General features: G+C 31.2%; 1 protein-coding gene across 1 annotated transcript in view; it reads left to right on the top strand.

Moving 5' to 3' along the window:
• LOC129906326 (deubiquitinase DESI2) overlaps positions 1–1,407 on the top strand; it is a 41,144-nt gene extending 39,737 nt beyond the window's left edge. Inside the window, exon 4 of the mRNA XM_055982050.1 lies at positions 1,323–1,407. Within this exon, the coding sequence (XP_055838025.1) occupies positions 1,323–1,401 (79 nt within the window). The 3' untranslated portion in view covers positions 1,402–1,407. The remainder of the gene's footprint in view (positions 1–1,322) is intronic.
• Positions 1,408–20,063: the final 18,656 nt, after the last annotated feature.

Below are 20,063 nucleotides of genomic sequence, written 5' to 3' on the forward strand. Positions count from 1 at the left end.
AACCAATACTTGCCCTATAGATACGGTGACCATATTTCTGGAAGCGAAACCCGGGACAGATAAAAAATTCGTTGGATCGTTTTGAAAATATTGATTTTTCAAAAAAAAAAAAATTAAATTTTTTTAAATGAGTTTTCATAATTTGTCCTTATTTTGATATCAAGATTTCCTAAACCATGTTATAGGAGCGTTTTTGTTGAATTCATTTGAGTTGTTTACGAAATCGGAAATCAAGAAAATGGTTTTATAATAATGTCTGTTGAAAACTTCTAAGAAAATATTTTTTTAATCAAAATCGGGAGAGCTGTTTTTTAACATTTTAATTTTATTTTAAATGATTTGGAAATTGTATGATTTTTAACACAGCTTTTAAATATGTCCTTAAAAGTTTTGAAACTAATCTGGGTTCTTTACTCTTCCATATAAGTTGTTCTTTATTCGAAAACATTTTACCTGGTGTAGCAACCTGACAAACAGAAGCTGGAACTTAATAATTGACGAAAATTTAAAAAAAAAGTAAAGCCTACTCTAGATGCGAAACGAAAATTCTCATACAAATCCAGCACAAAATTTTGCTTTTCGTTGCACAGTACGCAGCGAAATTCTTATCTATGCCAGAATATATGGAGATTTTTCAATTGTTTGTCACTCCCATTTATTTGTCCAGGCAATTTTTCTTGCAGCTAAAGTTTGTTCCCTTTGGAGACTTAGAAAAATGTTCGTTTTGCTTTAGCAGCGTACTAGGCTTGATGCTTTATCCGAAAAATGAGAAAAATTTTAATTTCCAGCCACTCTTTTCTTGTTTTCAGTAAAAAGTATTTAAAATATTGAATACAAAAATCAGAGATTGTCCAAATACGGGACAGTCACGGGACAAATTACAAAATACGGGACACTTATACGTCCCGGGTTTCTTAAATAAAAATCCGGGACAAGCTGTAGAAATACGGGACAGTCCCTGGTAAACCGGGACGGATGGTCACCGTACCTATAGAGCAAGTAAAAAGAGCGATATAAAAAGGCAATATTCACTTTTAGAGCAGAATAGCCAAAATTAGAACTAGTTATGAGTTTAACAAGAGAACGGGAGAACCGCGGCCTAAGGAACTCGGATTGAGATGAAATAAAGCATTAAGATATCTTGTCTTAAGAATACTCCACAAAAGTCTTTATCGTAATTTTAATAATACGGCGAGAATAACTTAAACGTAATAAAAAATATATAAAATTTATTGTTCTTTTAGTGTTCAAACTTTATTGTTTCGATTGTTAATATATATGTACATACAATTTAACAATTCATTATTCCTTATTTTTTTCAGGGAATGGCTAACACCAAATGCCTTACAACAATCTATCACAGCAATACAGGATCGTGATTCTGATACCAGTCCACTTTGAGAGCAGGTTTGAAACTCAAACTGATGTCGAGAGTAATATTTATATTGTCTTATTTTAAATTGCATTTTCATACAAAACAAAGAAAAATGAATCCCATAAAGAAAATAATTCTTAGAATGTAAAATTAACTAGGAAAAACAAGTACCAAACCATTTTAATTGCAAAATATGTTTAAAGTCAGCATTTAAAAACATTTCATATAAAAATCAAAAACACCAAAAAATTCTGAACGACTAAACATTTTATACTTTTTATCAACACAAATTACATTTTTTACTTTATCTTTACAAAAAAATCCTATATGGATTTTAGCTAGTAAAAATCAATCGCACATTATATACTTGTTTATTTTGTTTACTTTACATTGTTTTGTATAATTCTAATTTTGCTGGAAATTTATATATTCATTTGGTAATAATTTAATAATATTGTTCAATGTTTTTCTTTTCATTCTTGATTATGTGGTCATTTTTTAATTGAAATACACATATTATACATATAATGTTATACCTTTATTTAAGTATTTATTAATGAGCCGTATTTTGTGTTGAATTGGAATTTTTATTTTTTGTTTCAATCTGGTTTATTATTAGCCGTGTTCTTTCTAAAACCAGTAGTAACTCATTTTTTGATTTTATACTTTATACTTATATAAATTATACAAGTAATAATAGGCGTTTTTTTTAGAGACATAGAACTTTTTTTTTATATAACCCAACAAATTAAATAGAATGACCGAAATTTTGGCTATATTAGCTGACAAATTTCATGGCATTTAGGGTTTAAAAATTTAGCCTACATGGTCAATTGTTGCTGGTTCATTAAAAAGGACCAAAGATTTGAAGTTCCCCTCAAAGTATAATTAAGTATAATAAATACTAATGACAGGAGGAATACGAAATCACAAATCATTCGTCTTACAGATTTAAAGATAAATGTGTTGTTGACTTCTTCGGCAAAAGAAACACACAGAGTTTTTTTTCGAGATGTAAGGGAATCTCAAAAGCTGCATTAGGATTTTGCTCACTTCACAAATGACATATCGATTTGTTTGCATACCCGTTTATCCAGAAATGAAAAGAAATTAAACTCAACGAAGTGATCTTAAGTATGGCGATCAGAGCATGAAATTGGGAAATAAATTTTCTCTATTTGTAAACGTTGTTCTGATGTTAATCTATAAGTTGCCAAAAGCAAAAACAAACTTCATTAACAATGACACCTGGTTTAGTAATTATCTCTTTCGGAAGTTCTATACCTCTAAAATAAAACACCAGTTATTTTATTTGCTTTGTTTTTGGTTTTCGAATAAAGTCTTAAAAAATGTATTGCATTAAAAAAATTGGCTATTTTAATTTTTTTTTATGAATGGAAACAAATTACTTAGCTCATTAGGTTCAAGTAGAGGTTTTATGAAAGATAAGTTGATACTGTGTCAATGAAAGATAATGCTTAAAAATATTTGATAGTGTTAAAGGCTAAAACATACATCATATTCCAGGTGAGACCCTCTTCTATCATAAAAATGTCGGGTACCACATTTAAAATACAAACAAGTACTCGGCAACCCTACACTCAGAGAACAAAATTGTTATTATCGGGATAACTATTAATAGGCTATTGATTATGTCGAAAAAAACATGGCAATAAGGAACTAAGACGTTCACGGGGTTTTATTGCAGGAATCGTTCAATGGGTTATAAGAGAAGACAAAACCGCGGAGTGCGGAAACTGAGAGGGTGGAAACTGAAGATAGGGGTGCAAAAGCCCCCTTTTTGTTTTTTTTTCAATATACCTCGCAAACCAAGCAAAATTTTGGTATATTGCACATATAAGTTTTTGTAGAGAATTAAATTTCCTATTGGAATAATGCTTTTTAAAAATTGAAAAAAAAAATTTCCATACCAAAATAGTTGCCCCTCCCGCCAAAACGGGGGGACATAGACCCTCCTCCCAAAGTAAACAATTATTTATTTAACCTTTCTACAAAATCTCATTATCAATTCTTGGTGCTTAAGTTATCGTACTTTCCCCTCAAATGTTTCTGTTTTTCTTGAGTAAATCTAAAAAATGCGAAAAAAAGATAGATTAAAATGGCCATACTTCGATTAATTTTAATGAGCACAGCATTTTTTTCTTTTTTTCTTTGGAGCAATGTTTATGCCTATCTCAACCCAAAAAAAATGTACAACTAAAAAAGCAAAAAAAAACTCAAAAAACCGATTTTTTTGATATATTTTTTATGATTGTTTCGACTATTTTGGTATGGAAATTTTTTTTTTTTAATTTTTAAAAAACATTATTCCAATAGGATATTTAATTTTCTACAAAAACTTTAATGTCCAATATACCAAAATTTTGCTTGGTTTACGACGTTTATTGAAAAAAAACCAAAAAGGGGGCTTTTGCACCCCAATCTTCAGTTTCCACCCTCTCATTTAATAGCACTCCGCGGTTTTGTCTCCTCTTATAACCCATTGAACGATTCCTGCAATAAAAACCCGTGAACGTCTTAGTTCCTTTCTAAACGACATAATCAATAGCCTATAATAGTCTAAGATCCGGCCATAGGACGACCTACCCTCATCGTTATACCAGTTGAGAGTTATATTTTCTGAAAGGTAGTGTCTAAAGAAACAGTTTGCACATGGGTTGCCTAGCGATATCCGGTCAAGGCATAGGGTTGCCAGGCCTTAAAGTTTATTTTTCCGTATTTTTGAATACGCGACCCTGCTTATACCCAAAGCCAAAGCGTTATAAAAAAAATATTATGTCAGAGGAAATTTTATTTGAAAATTTTAATTTTCAGGATTTTTTAAAATTTGAAGTTTGAGTAGGGTAAACAAAGGTGAGTTTAGAAAATGGGCAAAAATCTATTTTCTAAACAAAACGTGATAGAAATAAATTTGAAATTGGAATCGATAGATATTATAAAAATATGAAAGCCACACATACAAATAAAAAATGTAAAAAATCTACAACTCGAGATATAGTCTTTTTAAAGTCATGACTTTCCAATTCGATATTTGAGAAATAATTCACCTAAAATCAGAATGAAATTTTTTTTTAATAATTTTTATTTGATAAGTTAGAAAAATTAAAATAACTTGACACGTATCTGTCAAATTTTTAATTTAACTAACCGTTTTCGCGGAGGGATTTTTTGAAAAAGTCATTATTTTCGTATTTCAATATATTAAAGGAAAAAATCCCGTCATAGGACGACCTATCCACCTCGTTATACCAGTTGAAAGCTATATTTTCCTAAAAGTAGTGTCTAAAGAAACAGTTTGCACATGGGTTGCCTGGCGACATCCTGTCAAGACATAGGGTTGCCACGCTTTAAAGTTCATATTTTGAGTTTTTTTGACAACGCCACCCTGCTTATATGGTAAGTGTTAGAGGTGTAAAAAAAATTATGTCAGAGAAAATTAAATTTAAAAATTTGAATATTCAGGATTTTTAGAAATTTGACATTTAAGAAGGGGAAACTGAGGTAAATTTAAAAAAAGGTCAAAAAGCTATATCCTTAACAAAGAGTGGTAGAAAAAAGATTGATACTGGAATCGATAGATATTGTTAAATTATATAAGTCACACATACAAACCAAAAATGTAAAAAATCTGCTACTCGAGATATGGACGTTTAAAAGTCAAAACCGTGAAATTCGATGTTTGAGAAATAATTCACCAAAAATCAGCACGAAAGGTATTTGAAATAATGTTTATGTTATTAGAGAGACTAAATAAAATAATATGACACGTTTCTGCAAAATTTTTGATTTGACTTAGTTTTTGGTTCCTGTGTATTTTTGCAGAATTGCAGATTTTTACAATTCAATTCACTGTTTCGGTGTTATTCTTCAAAAATACACAGAAACCAAAAACTAAGTCAAATCAAAAATTTGGCAGATACGTGTCAAGTTATTTTATTTATGCTCTCTAATAACATAAACATTATTTCAAATACCTTTCGTGCTGATTTTTGGAGAATTATTTCTCAAACATCGAATTTCAAATTAGATTTCCTATGACATAATATTTTTTTTATAACTCTTTGGGTTGCCATATAAGCAGGGTGGCGTATTCTAAAATAGGGAAAAATAAACTTTACGGCCTGGCAACCCTATGCCTTGACAGGATATCGCTTGGCAACCCATGTGCAATTTATTTCCTTAGACACTACCTTTCAGAAAATATAACTCTCAACTGGTATAACGATGAGGGTAGGTCGTCCTTTGGCCGGATATCCTACTATAAAATAGTTTTAAAAAAAGTACTCGTATTCTCAAAATTAACTATTAAATAGTTAGTTTTAACTATTAAAATAGTTATTAGGGTGCTTTTATTTAAGATACACCATCGATTTTCGTCACTACCATTTCAAAATTCGGCTGGGAATGGCCAAACAAATTTGAGCCCTTAAAATTAAGATTTACCACTCGCCATTTGAGTTTAAGATTTCCCATACAAAAAACACGTACGTTTTAGAGATTTTTTTTTAAAATTTATACAGCTCAGCTGATTTTTATGCCATCTCAATGAATCAAAAAGCATTTTATTCAGAATTCATCGGTCTATAAGTCATAGGTGACTTTACTGTAACATACATCGGTGAGACAGGGCAGGTCATAAAAGTCATTTTGTTGACGATTTTGTTGGTCTTATTTTGGTGTTATTTTAGAAATGGGTGATTCTACAACAAAATTTTATATGACAAAGTTTTAGAGCATGCATGTCAAACTTGCGGCCCGCGGGCAACCCACAACGAATGATTTTGCGGCCCTCGACATTTTTGATAATTTTGAGCTTAAAGTCTGGTACACAGATCCGAGCTAAATTTTAGGTCAGATATAAATTATCGATAAGATGCTCAGATAAATTTTAGCTCGGCTAATTTTTTTCGACAGTTTGTATGGGAGCTAAAATACTTATATCTTATAATGAGTATGTTTTGACCAATTAAAATTCGAAATTTGCTAAAATATATCTCGATCTGCGTACCAGACTTAAAGTTATAGGTAATTTATATTTTCTGTTCAACGCACATTCTCCTCTTTTTTTATGAACAAATGAATATAAAATGTACCTGAAAGCAAAATTATAAATTTAAAAGATCTGGCGAATTAGCAAGCGAATTTTCTGATTTAACCCAACGCAACGGTAGGTTAAATCATGAATGTCCTAGGTATGGCATTCTTTGTTTTTTTTTTTTTCATAGAATTAGGTCACTCTGAGTAAGTAATGCCTGATTCACAATATTGCGAGACGAGAGCGTTGCGAGAGTAAAATTGATATCCAGTTTTCGATGTTTGGCCAAATAATTACCTTCTTTTTTGACACATTCTTCTATTTCCTGTCAAAAACAAACAATTACCCAAAAAAAATCGAAATATTTTTACATGGCTTACGATTTAAATGACCAAGAAAAAATCTCGTCTCGCTCTCGTCTCGTCGTCTCGCAATATTGTAAATCAGGCATAAGTAAGTGTCGAATGATACCTATGGAAATGGAGGCATGCGATTTTTAGTATGACTCCGAAGCAAGTTCCAAATTTTTATGAAGTGGTTATGACCGAATTTTAAAGATGAGATTCTAGGTATCAGAAGAAAACATTTTTGTTACAATTCTTTTAATTTTTATGAATCTGTTTTATAAAAATTCTATTTTGCAGCCCATAAAAATTTAGATCTCCCTATATTGGCCCCTAGTTGGATTGAATCTATATTATTGATTTTTCTCGAGAAAATAAGCTTAGATTCGTTCATAACTAGCGATTTTCATGACTGCGACTCAAATTTACTAGTACGTTAGGTTAGGTTAGGTTAACGTGGCTATCAGCTGGATACCACAATGAATCTTTAATGTTAATTCTTCCTATTCGTTGAACCATTTAGAGCTTCTAATAAAGCGAGCGAGACTACCTATGTCTATATTTGCCAGCTCACTAGGATTGTTAAAGTAGAATTCTCCCAAATGGAGTCTACGTCTTTGAGATAACGCAGGACATTCACAGAGAAGGTGTGGAATCGATTCCACCTCCTCCTCATCCATGCAGCTTCTGCAGAAATCATTGGAATATATTCCGAGGCGTGTTGCGTGCTTGCCTATTATGCAGTGTCCTGTTATGACACCTATTACGGAGCTGATTTGTGATCTGCTTAGAGATATTAAACGATTAGAGCGCTTCGAATCCAGTATTGGCCAGATCTGTTTAGTCGCTATGCATGTGGTGATATTATCCCACCTAAGGTTTGTTTTATTTGTAGCATCTTGTTTGAGCATTAGTTTACACGTAGCGATGGGGATACCTATGTTGACCTTATTTGGTAATAATGGTATCAGTGTTCCACTTTTGGCAAGTTCATCAGCTCTGCAATTTCCTGAAATGTCTCTATGACCCGGCACCCAGCAAAGGTGAATGTTAAACTGCTTTGCCATCTCCATCAAAGATGAACGACAGTTAAAGGCAGTTATTGAATTGGTAGAGACAGAATCAAGAGATTTAATGGCTGCCTGGCTATCTGAGAAGATACGGATATCACTGTTTGATACCACGTTTTCTTTGAGCTAAGACAGGACTTCTTTTATTGCCAAAAGTTCCGCCTGGAACACGCTACAGTGATTTGGAAGACGAAATGAGAGACTTAAATTTAGTCTGTCTGAGTATACACCTCCACCAACTCCATCTTCAGTTTTTGATCCGTCAGTGTAAAAATGGATCGAATCATCTTGCAGGAATTCCCTATCCTCCCAGACTGATCTAGAGGGGATGGTTACCTGAAAGTTTCTATCAAATTGCAGTTGCGGGATGGTGTCTATTTTACTTGGTATTGATCCGAAAGAGTTCAGAATATTGGAGTGACCAATGTTATTATTGATCCATTGTGAAGAGGCTTTGAGACGAATAGCTGCACTTGCAGCCATTTGTTTGCCATATATGTCGAGGGGTGTTAGATGGAACAGCGTGTCCAGTGCTGCGGAAGGGGTTGTGCGAAGTGCACCTCCTATGCACAGACAGTACAGTAAAAATAGATTTTTATTGTATCACTCACCGTTTAGAAATTATAATACTTTAAACATTATACGCAATTGATTTTAGTTAAATTAATTTTAATAAATTAAAATTTGAGTCAACAAAATTTAATTTTGTTTACTCAAATTAAATGGTGTTTTTTATTATTTTTAATTTATTAAAATTAATTTAACTAAAATCAATAAGTTAGAGTCATCGTTATTGTTCATTATTTAAATAATTTATGATACGCAATGTTATGAAAACCGGTAATTATGAACAAATCATAGCTTATTTATTTCTAGAAATATCAATAAAAGAGATGCAATCCTAAGAATTTTTGACGTGATAACGTCTTATAAACCGATGAACCATGGCAGCCACCACAAAAAAGTGACGCCATTTTCTCCCGTTTGCAGCACTGCGAAAAATTTCAATTCAAAATTAAAAATAAACTATTAGACATACAAATATCTTTGATAGCTTATTTGAAAGATAATAACCCAAAGCTTAATAAAAATGAAGGATTTTTAAAAAATCCGTCATTTAATAGGGTAAATAGGGGTAAAACTAAATTGCAAATATAATCAAAGCGGGTACAAAGTTTAAGCTGAGTATGGGTATAGTTTTTTCAAAATAACTCGAAAAATATAGGTGATATAGAAAAATTTATTGAGATAAAAGTTATAGAAAATTTTTCTACAAGTTTTACATATATAATTTTTGTCAAAAATCAAAAATGGCCGAGTTATTCACTAAAACGTGTTTTACCTTTAATCCAAGATGGCGGCTTAAGCACAAGGTCGATTTTCCCGAAAAACTGGTTTTAAGCTTTCACTGATCCCCTCTACCGTCCTATGAAAAAAATTGCACGATCTAATTTTTTCCATTTCAGCTTAATTTTTTGTACATCCCGACTGGGCTATGTGGGAAGTAACGTAATCTCAGTTTGGAATTTGGACATGGTTGGCTTTAAAAAATTCTTACTTTTTTTCTAGGCATCGCAGAAATATGAAAAGTGAAATAATGAGCTTTCACACGATATAAAATTTTGTATAGGTTTTTATTGAAAAAAAATTGATTCAATAGCGTGAGAAGATAAAATTATGTGTTTTTTTTGTTGATTTTTTTGATGAAAATTGATCGAGTTCAATTCTAGCTCTTTTTGTAGATGTCTAATAGACATGATCGATACATATATTTTGAGCTGAAGCTTTCAGGTGGTATAAAATTTATATATATTTTTATAAATATATAGTTTGGTACCTATATCAAAAAAATGGATTTTTGGGTGATGGAAGTGATTTTTACACTTTTTTCATAAGAAATGATTGTTTTTAATAAATTATTTTAATACTTTTTGCGCATTGTAAAAAATTGAAAATGGTTTTATTTTTTTGTTTAGAAGAAATATTTGGTATAATTTTTTTTGTAAGCTTTTAAAATAAAAAAATTAATATAATGAGAAAAGAAAAAAGGTTTGAAATAAATAAACGCTTAAATTGACTAATTTTAAACAAAAGCACACAACCTGTTTTCCTACGACGTTATCACGTAAAATCATCGTCCGTAAGCCGGCTTTAGTGCCTGGCTACACGGTGATTTTTCAATCGCCTAAGCAGTGAGTTTGTAGGCAAGAGGGATGAGGAGTGAAGGGGGAAGATGCTCACGAAGGGAACTGTATTTTCTGAGGGCAGTACAGTTCCATTGCTAAATTTTTCCTCTTTTTGACGTTTCTTCCTAGAAAATGTAAAAGCGGAACGTGATTGGGCACAACAGTGTGTAGCCACCACATGTGATTTTTCAATCGATTGAAACAAATATCTAAAACTTACGTATATTTTGTATGGGAAATCTTAAAACTCAAATGGCGAGTGCTAAATCTTAAATTTAAGGGCTCAAATTTTTAGCGAATTTTGTTTGGCCATTCCCATTCGAATTTTGAAATGGGAGCGACGAAAATCGATGGTCGGCTCAAAAAAAGCAACCTAATAGTTATATGTGACTATTTGAATAGTCAAAAATGACTATTTAAGAGTCAATAATGACTATTTAATAGTCAATAATGCAGAGATCAGAAATAAATCTCAACCTTTTGAAAGGTTCCTTAATAACTCTTATTTGTCCCATTTTCAATAAAGGTCATAAAATAACCTTTATTTTTAAAAAAGAAAATTTTCGGTCAAGGTCTGAGAGAAACCTTTATTTTGTATTTTTTTATGTTTCGGTCAACCAGTGAGATTTATCGCTGAGAGAAAAAATTAAATCTCATCTGCAAATGTATCAATTCCCAGAGACATGGGAGTGGTGCCATATAATCTCGCATTGAAATAAAATATTCAATGCGAGATTATAAACCTACATGAAATTGCTAGCTTAGGAAAGCCCAGAATCTCCCTCTTCTGTTTTTTCGTTTTGTTTTGAAGAGATAAATATAAAAGGAAAAGGTTTGTTAACTGTCAGGCGCCTATGCCAGTTTTTTTTATAGTGTTTACGGTCAAGGGTCAACTGTAAAATGTTGGAGTCGAAAGGATTTAGTGCATGTAAATTTGTTGTATTCGACCTTCTCTTTTCATTTAATCTGTTGCTTATACATTTTGCTGCCAAAAAAGCAATTTAAAATTAAAATACTTTACGCTCTAAACTAATTCTTCTAATGCGAGATTTTGATATAGCAAGAATTTAATGAACTTGCGAGATTTTTTCTAAAATGCGAGGTTTTAATATGCAGGATTTTGAAAATGTGAGATTTTGTTATGTGAGATGTTAAAAATGCGAAATTTTGCTTTGCGTGATTTTTGCAAAAATGCGAGATTTTGTTATGAGAGATTTTAGTTTGCGATCAATCGCACCGCTCCCGAGAAAATCGCGTTTGAAAGTTGGGGTAAAATTTGTTTTCGAAAAATCCCCGAATCTTTGAACACTCCTGGAAGCTAAACCGCTTGAGAGCAATTTTTGGGAGTGATGCCAAATGAAAGCTTGTTTCATGGGCCTACGCTTTGCACATTGTCAGATTTTTAAAAAATCATCTTCCATGTTAAACCGCCTCATCATGTCTATTTTTTCAGAATCGGACTCTACTTTTTTTTTTTAACTTTTAGTTCTCCCGGTTTGAGAACGCGTGCACCTACAGGGATAGGAGTTCTACCCAAATGTAGGGTACCTTTTGGCATCAAACAAAAGTGCGTTCCATTGAAAATCGATAGTAAAGTACTAGTAGTACTTTGCCACCTGCCACAATGGAACGCACTTTCAACGAATTCAATACAAATCGTATCTACTCGGGAAAAGAGCATGAGTAGATGATAGTACTAGATTAACCAAAACATCTACTAGTAGTAAACTACCACCTCCAATGGACCAGGGCTAGCAGTAAAATGCTACTATACCACTAACAGTAGATACCGCAGCACAGCGCTTCACTTTCAATCAAAGATGAATAAAAATAAGAAATAAATGTTTCGAACATTTAGGGCGGGTTTGTTCACATTCGATTATCTTTTAATCAAGGATTTTTCTATGGAATAATCCTTGATTAAAAGATAATCGACTGTGAACAAACCGGGCCTTAGTCAAAAACATAAAACCGGATGTGAAACTGTTTTGTCGTTTTCAAATAATTAAAAAAAAAAAAAACAAAATTCCTTTATAAATTTTCTCTCAATAACGAATAAAAATGTATTATCCAATTGAAAATCGGCCATTTTTTTTAACAAGAACCTCATCAAATGACCTATTAAACCAGAACTATAATTGTCGGATGCGTCGGACGAAACGGAGAGCGAGGGGAACAGCGCTCGCAACCGTACTCGATGGATGAAAACTTATCAAAAAGTCAAAGAAAACAACAACAAAAACGTGAATTTGACATTAGCTTCCGACTGCTTCCTCCAATAATAGTTCTGCTTTAGTCAACAATCGTCCAATTATTTTAAAATAAGAAAAATTGTGTTTAGACGACTTCATACGATTGCAAGAAGTCGGCCAATTTTCATTGAATAATGCCCGTCGTACACTACGTGCACAACTAATTCAACCAACTTCTTATTCAACTCGTCAATTGGATAAACAATTTTATAACCTCTTACAGTAGTGCGCAAACTCACGTTCTTCACGTTGAGCAACAAATCTAGATGTAAAATTGAATAAAACGCGTTGCGGGCTCCTTACACCTAGTTAATCAACTCCATTAATTGTTGAACACCCTTGTACATCTATCTATTATCTTATCAACTTCATCAATTGTTGGATATCCGCAGATCCGCATTGTTATTGAAAAAAATAACACTTTTTTCGACCTATAACTTGTCACATTCTACATTTTTCTATCGTCATACTTCTTTTTTGTATCTTCTTACTTCCAACTTGCTTATGTTCCAACAAAAAAAGAGGTATCTTCGAAAAAAAAAACCCTGGTGGTAAATCGATGAACTAGAATCAGCCGTTAACAGAAAGTAACGACTTTTTGATACAAAAATATATTAATTGTGTTATTTTGCAATAATAAGTAGCTTTTTGATTCATTTTTTTTTTTGTTGGAACAATTAAAGAAGGTATTTTGTCATTTGGGGAAAATTAAATTGATTTTTTCATATAACTACACATTTAAAAATGCATTAGAAATTTATCATTTTTGATGTTTTTCTTGAAATGATTAGACAAAAATAGGGCCAAAAATGAAAAATCCGCTTAGACTATATTCAAATTTTATTCATTACCATTACCTTTAAATTGATCATATGTGTTTTCCACTTCAGTTTCTCACAAACTATGCAAGAAAAAATTGTTTTGGACTACACTTAGGAGCAAAAAAACGGAATCAAATATATTATTTATATTAAAAACAAAAATTGCAATGGACAAAATAATGTTTCTTAAAGTCTCATGGTCTCATTTAAAAGCTTGAAGTTTTTAGTTTGAATTGCTGGTTAAAACATAAAAATGCATACGATAGTATCATCGCTATCTGTCAATTAATTGCACTTCATTTTTTTTTAAATATTAAATTTTCATGATACTCTCTGATTCAATTTCAGTCTTTTTTTCCTTACGTTACTATTGACGTTATCTGTCAATGAATTGCACTTAATTTTTTTTAAATGTTAAATTTTCCAGAAAGTCTCTGTTTCAATTTCAGTTTTTTTTTCCTACTACTTCATTTATGTTGATTGGATCTTTATAAAGTGAACGGGTTTTTAAGTTCCTAGCGTTGATTTAAGGCTTTGGTTTCAAGCTTTTTAATGGTGCAATTAACATTCATGTATGTCAATAACATCCTGACCAATTATCGTTTTTACAGAACGAAAAGTTTGATTCCATTTTTTGCTCCTAAGTGTATTTTGCAAAGCTGTTACTGAAATATTGAAATAAGGTATGAACAAACTGTGCAGAAATTTTCCAAATTTCTCGTTTTTCTCAAAATTTTGTCCGGAGGCCTCTTAAGGGCTTTGTTATAGCTATCAGTAAAATTCATCAGTACAAATTTTGTTTAATAACGAAGAAAAAAAAATAACAAAAATAATAAAAAATTATTAAAATTATTTTAATTTTAAGTGGAGTGATTGAATATAATTCAATAGAAGTTCAAGTGACCTCAACTCCAAAAATTTATAAAGCGTTTCGCCCAGGTACGACAGTGGGCTCATCAGTTAGATCTGTCGTACCCTTACTAAGACGCCTTATTTTGGTCGATGTTTACCGACACTATATAAAACTCACAGCATGAATATACTGTGAATTATAATATTCATACATTTTCTAAGTGTCTGAATTTAAACAAATTCCCTTAGAATATTATAATTCACAGTATATTCATGCTGTGAGTTTTATGTTCCGCCTTTGCAGATTTTTAGATAGCAAAAATTTCAGCTCGATTGGATAACTCTAAATGGTGCCGACACTCGCTCAAAGTATCAAAAATCTTTGTTTTTTCACTGTTTTTCGAAGAAAATTAGCTCTAGCTCCCAAACAGATCGGGTTATTTTCACTTTTTATATATTAAATTAAAGGTAGTGTTGCTACACATAATTCAGATGCTTAATTTGTTTAGTTTTACTTAAAAAGAAAAATTTTGTCATCAATTTAAATTTTCAGTACTTACCTCAAAAAGAGCTGAAGTGCAAACTCAATTTAAAATAAACTTTTTTTTAAACTGTTTTATTTAAAAAAAAAAAAACATTTAACAGAATTCTAAGGCTGTGTGTGAATTGCGTTAAATAGTTAACACCGTGTAAAATTTTTGACACTATTGAGGTGAACAAAAAAATTTCAGCTGTATGGCTTATTGTTTAATATTTTTCTCTGCTTCTTTTCTGCTATGAAACTCCTTTTTAATAAAAAAAAAAAAAAACAAAACCATCTGCAAAAAAAATTTAACTCAAATTTAACTCAAATTTAACTAGGTCCCAGAGCCCAATAAATTGTTAAAAGCTGAAAATTTTGTATTCACCTCAATAGTGTCAAAAATTTTACACTATGTTAACTATTTTACGCAATTCACACACGTCCTAAAAAACAAAAAAAAATAACATCGTGTTACATTTCTTATACATATTTAATGAAGAAAATACTAAAAAAATTTAATCAAGAGATTTACAAAGTAGTTTTGGAAGCATCAGGATACAATTTTCGGCACTCACTGACTACTTGAAGTACATATTGTTTTTGTTCCTCATCTTTAGTTAAAAGGTTATTAAAATCGGTTATTAATTTGACTCCTCTTTCTGTCATGTCATTTACGACTTTAAGTGGTTGCACTTTTTTAAAGCCTTCTTTAAAATGCGGGTTTTCCGGCGAAGGATTAGGAGGTTCTTTGAGAAAACTTGTGTCTATTTTCAATCGGCTGAAAAAGATCAATGTTTCTTTGTTCACAATATTTTTTAACCCTGCTGTGACAAATTGTTCATCTTCATGTGTCTGTAGCTTTGGATTTACTATTCTGTTGGTTTCCGTTTCACTGGTTTTCAAAATTATGTTGGCCGTTTCTAATTTTTCGCCATCTCGTAAAGTTAGGTCAAAGAACGCCAGACCTGCCAGCTCTGAACTCAAATACCATAAATGGTTTGAGAATTTAGCAAAAGCCTTCTCTGAAATATATTTGTCTATCTTGCGGTATTCAATGCGATTACGCAAAAGATCAAGATCTTGTTTAGGAGCCAGATAAGCTCTTGGGGCATTAAACCAAGCAAAAGTTTTTTCTTGTTGAATGTAAGTCTGATTTTGAAACTACAAAGTCAATTGGATTTCGCCCTAGTGCTTCTATTGTAGCTATAATTATGCGAGAAGCATTTCTATCAGATGCCTTACATTGGTCCAATAACATAGAAAGTTTCATTGTTAATAGCTCTTTCACCCCACGACTATACCTCATACTTTTGATACCCGAGGGCCCAGAGATAGAGAAACATCCATTCTATCCCAATCCGCAGAATAAAACAGTTAAAAAAAAGTTTAATTTTAAATCGAGTTTGCACTTCAGCTCTTTTTGAGGTATGTACTGAAAATTTAAATTGATGACAATATTTCTCTTTTTTAGTAAAACTAAACAAATTTAGCATCTGAATTATGTGTTACAACACTACCTTTAATTAAATATATAAAAAGTGAAAATAACTCGATCTGTCTGGGAGCTAGAGCTAATTTTCTTCGAAAAACAGTGAAAAAACAGAGATTTTTGATACTTTGAGCGAGTGTCGGCACCATTTAGAGTTATCCAATCGAGCTGAAATTTTGGCTTTCTAAAAATCTGCAAAGGCGGAACATTTTATGGGGTTCCCCCGAAAAAATTCGACAAAAAATTTTTTCTATGGGAGTTGCGGTCACTCTAATATTCATGCTGTGAGTTTTATATAGTGTCGGTAAACATCGACCAAAATAAGGCGTCTTAGTAAGGGTACGACAGATCTAACTGATGAGCCCACTGTCGTACCTGGGCGAAACGCTTTATAAATTTTTGGAGTTGAGGTCACTTGAACTTATATTGAATCAAATTTTGTTTAGCTATTTTGAATACTTTAAACTTTTATTTTGAGCAAGATATTGATATAATAAGTTGAAAACTTATTTTAACTATTTTTTTCAAAAAGAATCAATGCATTTGGTGTTAAATTTTTACTGTTCAGTAAAATGAAATTTCATCAGTAAAATTTCTAAAAAGAAATTAGTGAAAATGTGTTTTTAATTTATTTCGTCAATATTTTGCATAAATTAGAATTAGAAAAGTATTCAAAATAGCAAAACAAAAATTTTACTGATAGCTATAACAGAGGCATCAACTTTTTTTTCGACACGAAATCAATAGGTAGGTACTTCCCCTAAAGAGCAAGTAAAAATGCTTGGGGGTGCCAACTATTCTACCCATTACGCTATGGCAGTTTCCATTGTACCAAAACATTGATGTACCGTCGATGAGCCATTTTTATATTTTTAAACATTATTTTTACACTGATTTCAACACACACTACAAATTCGACAGTTTTGCACACTTCAAAGGAAATTATTATTTATGGAAAAAGATAATGGAAGAGAATTCGTTGTTTTAATTATAAATATATAATAATTGTTTTTTGAAAATATTATTGTCGTGTTTTTTTGGAAAAGTGAATTAGGGTTTGGTCGTTTGGATTTAAAATTTTGTCCGCATACAACGCACGTAATTTGTTTTCATTTTGAAAACATGTATTTTCGGATAGCTGTAGAAAAAAACTTTGTTTGATTGTTTGGTTGCCATACAAAAATTTAAATTTTTTATTAGATGGTCTACCCATCCCCATCGGGACACCCTGAGAATGGGGGCCCTGGGCACGGCCCCGTTTGCACTGATACCGCACCGCTACAAAACCAATACTATTCAGCGTTGCCACTTTGCTGTATTTGCAGTAGATCTACTGCACTTTTTCAAATCAAATTCCAAGCGTTTTAAATAATAAACCAATTCCTTTGTAATAAATACTATTGAAATGAGAAAAGCTGCTCTAAACTCAAAACAAACACTATTTGTTCAAAATAGAGCTGCAAAACACCACGAATAACACTGTTTAAAGTGTTTTTGGCCCAACACATAGAATCTGGGTTCGTGAAAAAATCTGATAATGAAGTAGGTACAAATTCTTGATTTAAATTCTTTAAATGAGTTTGGTTGTAAGAAAGGCATTCTGACTGTTAGTTCAACATACGAGTATTTTGTTTGTTAAATAAAAATCTACTGCGAAATTTTTTAAGCTACTGCATTTTTTTTATGGATCTACCGCGCACATTTTTTTTTGGAAGTGACAACGACAACACTGATTCCTACTACATGAACATTGGACAGTTGGACAAAGCGCTCAGATAAGATTGCAACATTTTAAATACAATTATTGTTAACTTCCCTATTTTTTTGTAAAATATTTATGTGTTTTCTTTTTATTTATGAAATAAATTATCATTTAACTTGAAACATATTGTTTTTTAATTTTGTTTATATCAGAATAGCAGAATAAAAGATCTCGCCGAATAACCCCAGACATTTCACGTGAAATTAAAAAGTGATTTCAATTCACTTTCGGTCAAATTGCGGAACATAGGCGTTTATATTAAAAATAGTTATGAGTTAAACTCAAAAACTAGACGTGATAGGAATAAATCTGTAAACCAGGCATGCCAAACTTAATGGTTGTGAGGGGCCGAAATAGCGAGATCAAAATTTGTATGGGCCGCAGAAAAAAGTAGAACTAAAATTTTTATAAAATAAATTTATAAAAAAAAACAGGAAGAATGACAACATTAAAGTTATTTATAATTAAAAAATAATAGCTCGCATCAGCAGGTACCTACTGTGAAATTCGCAATCGATTTTATATGACAGTTTTCAAGTGTTCAAAAACGCTTATAAAATCGAGCATACCAATTTCCACGAATTTAGAACTTTTCTTTAATGACATAAACAAGCCTTTTTCATATTCAAAATCTGTGAATACAAAATCTAAATTATAAACTTAAACTCAAAATTATTAAAAATGTGGACAGGGCCGCAAAGTTATGCGTTGTGGGCGGCAGCATGCGGCCCGCGAGTTTGACATGCCTGCTGTAAACTGTTTTGAATTCAGCAAATGACAAAGTTCGAACGAAACAAAGTGTTTTTTTAAGGACACCTTGTTGTTTGTGTTAAATGCTTAGGATATAAGAAATTTGAAAAAAAAACACTACTTTGGATGTTAAAGGAGGAGACAGTAGTAAAAAGCTGTCGATTGAGAACTGTAAAATGCTACTATACCACTTTCAGTACCGCAGCACAGCGCTTCACTATCGATCAAAGATGAATGGAAAAGAAAGAAAAAATTTTCGTAGGTACATTTCCCCTCTAACAATTTTTGAAAAATTTTCCAGCCCCCTCCAAATTTTTTTCTGGATACGCCACTATTACCTCATGCATTTTTGTGCATTTTAATACAAAAAGGTGTACCGAGCTCGTCTTCGATGCAGAAAAATAGTGGTTTTTTATTACAGTTTTTTATCCAAACAACATGCATAATAAAATTGGAACGAACTTGCTTCTGAAGAACGAAAATCTTCACTGACCAGGCAATTTGTATCACAACCAATATTGAAATAAGTTGATAAAATTATAAGAACAAAAGTTTTGAGGTTATGCCCGTGGCCTTTCTTGTTTAAATCAACATTTTTTTCCAAAAACTCAAGATTTTCGTTTGGTCATAACTTTAAACAGCTGCAAAACCGAAAATCAGAACAACCAGATTTCTCTACTGAAACGACAAGGATCAAATATATTTTGTAGGTATGTGTGATTTTTATAATAGATATTTTACTTAAGATTCCTTTTCCTTACTCATATTATATGTATGTACATAACAAAAATTACAAATTCCTGCACTCATTTTATCAAATATAATAATTTTTGAAAGCAATGCCCATACATAGCTACATACATACATAATACACAAACAAATTTATTCCCATAACGTATTCAAAAAATTCTACCGTGCTGAACTGACTTTAAAATATAAAAAAATATTCATCAATTTAATAAATAAGTTATAAATACACTTATAATAAAAAAACTAAGATCCTTTAAAAGTTATGTGTTATTTTGTTCCAAATGTTAATTTTATTTTCATACAAAAAATAAACAAATACCTTTTATAACAACTGATTTCATTTATACAACGATCCAATTTATTATCATGTATCTAACATTTCAAGAAATAATTTTTGTTTTGTATGTATTGAAAAAAGAAAAAAATACAATTTATATCTGTGTACCATAAACAAATAAATATAAAACTATTTAGGTATAGCGAAGGAAAAATGAAACAAATTTATTAGATAAATAAAAAATAGGTTAACGGTAGAAATACATTTAAAAATCATTGTACATTTAACTTAACAGAATCCAATTTAAAACTTATGACAAAAATGTTATTTTAAAAGGTTTATTAAAAAGTAAAAAAAAATAGATGAACTGGTAGTAATAATACAAGAAAAATCAAATTTTATTACTTTACAATTTATTTATGTAAAATAAAAATATTAAAAATAAAATATTAAATAAATGATTAAAAAGAACATATTGAATACAATAATATTAATAATAAAAAAAAATAAATATTGATTATATTCTAAAAACATTTTTTGTTTTCTCCATTTTATT

This window comes from Episyrphus balteatus, chromosome 1, assembly GCF_945859705.1.
Source record: "Episyrphus balteatus chromosome 1, idEpiBalt1.1, whole genome shotgun sequence".
NCBI lineage: Eukaryota > Metazoa > Arthropoda > Insecta > Diptera > Syrphidae > Episyrphus > Episyrphus balteatus.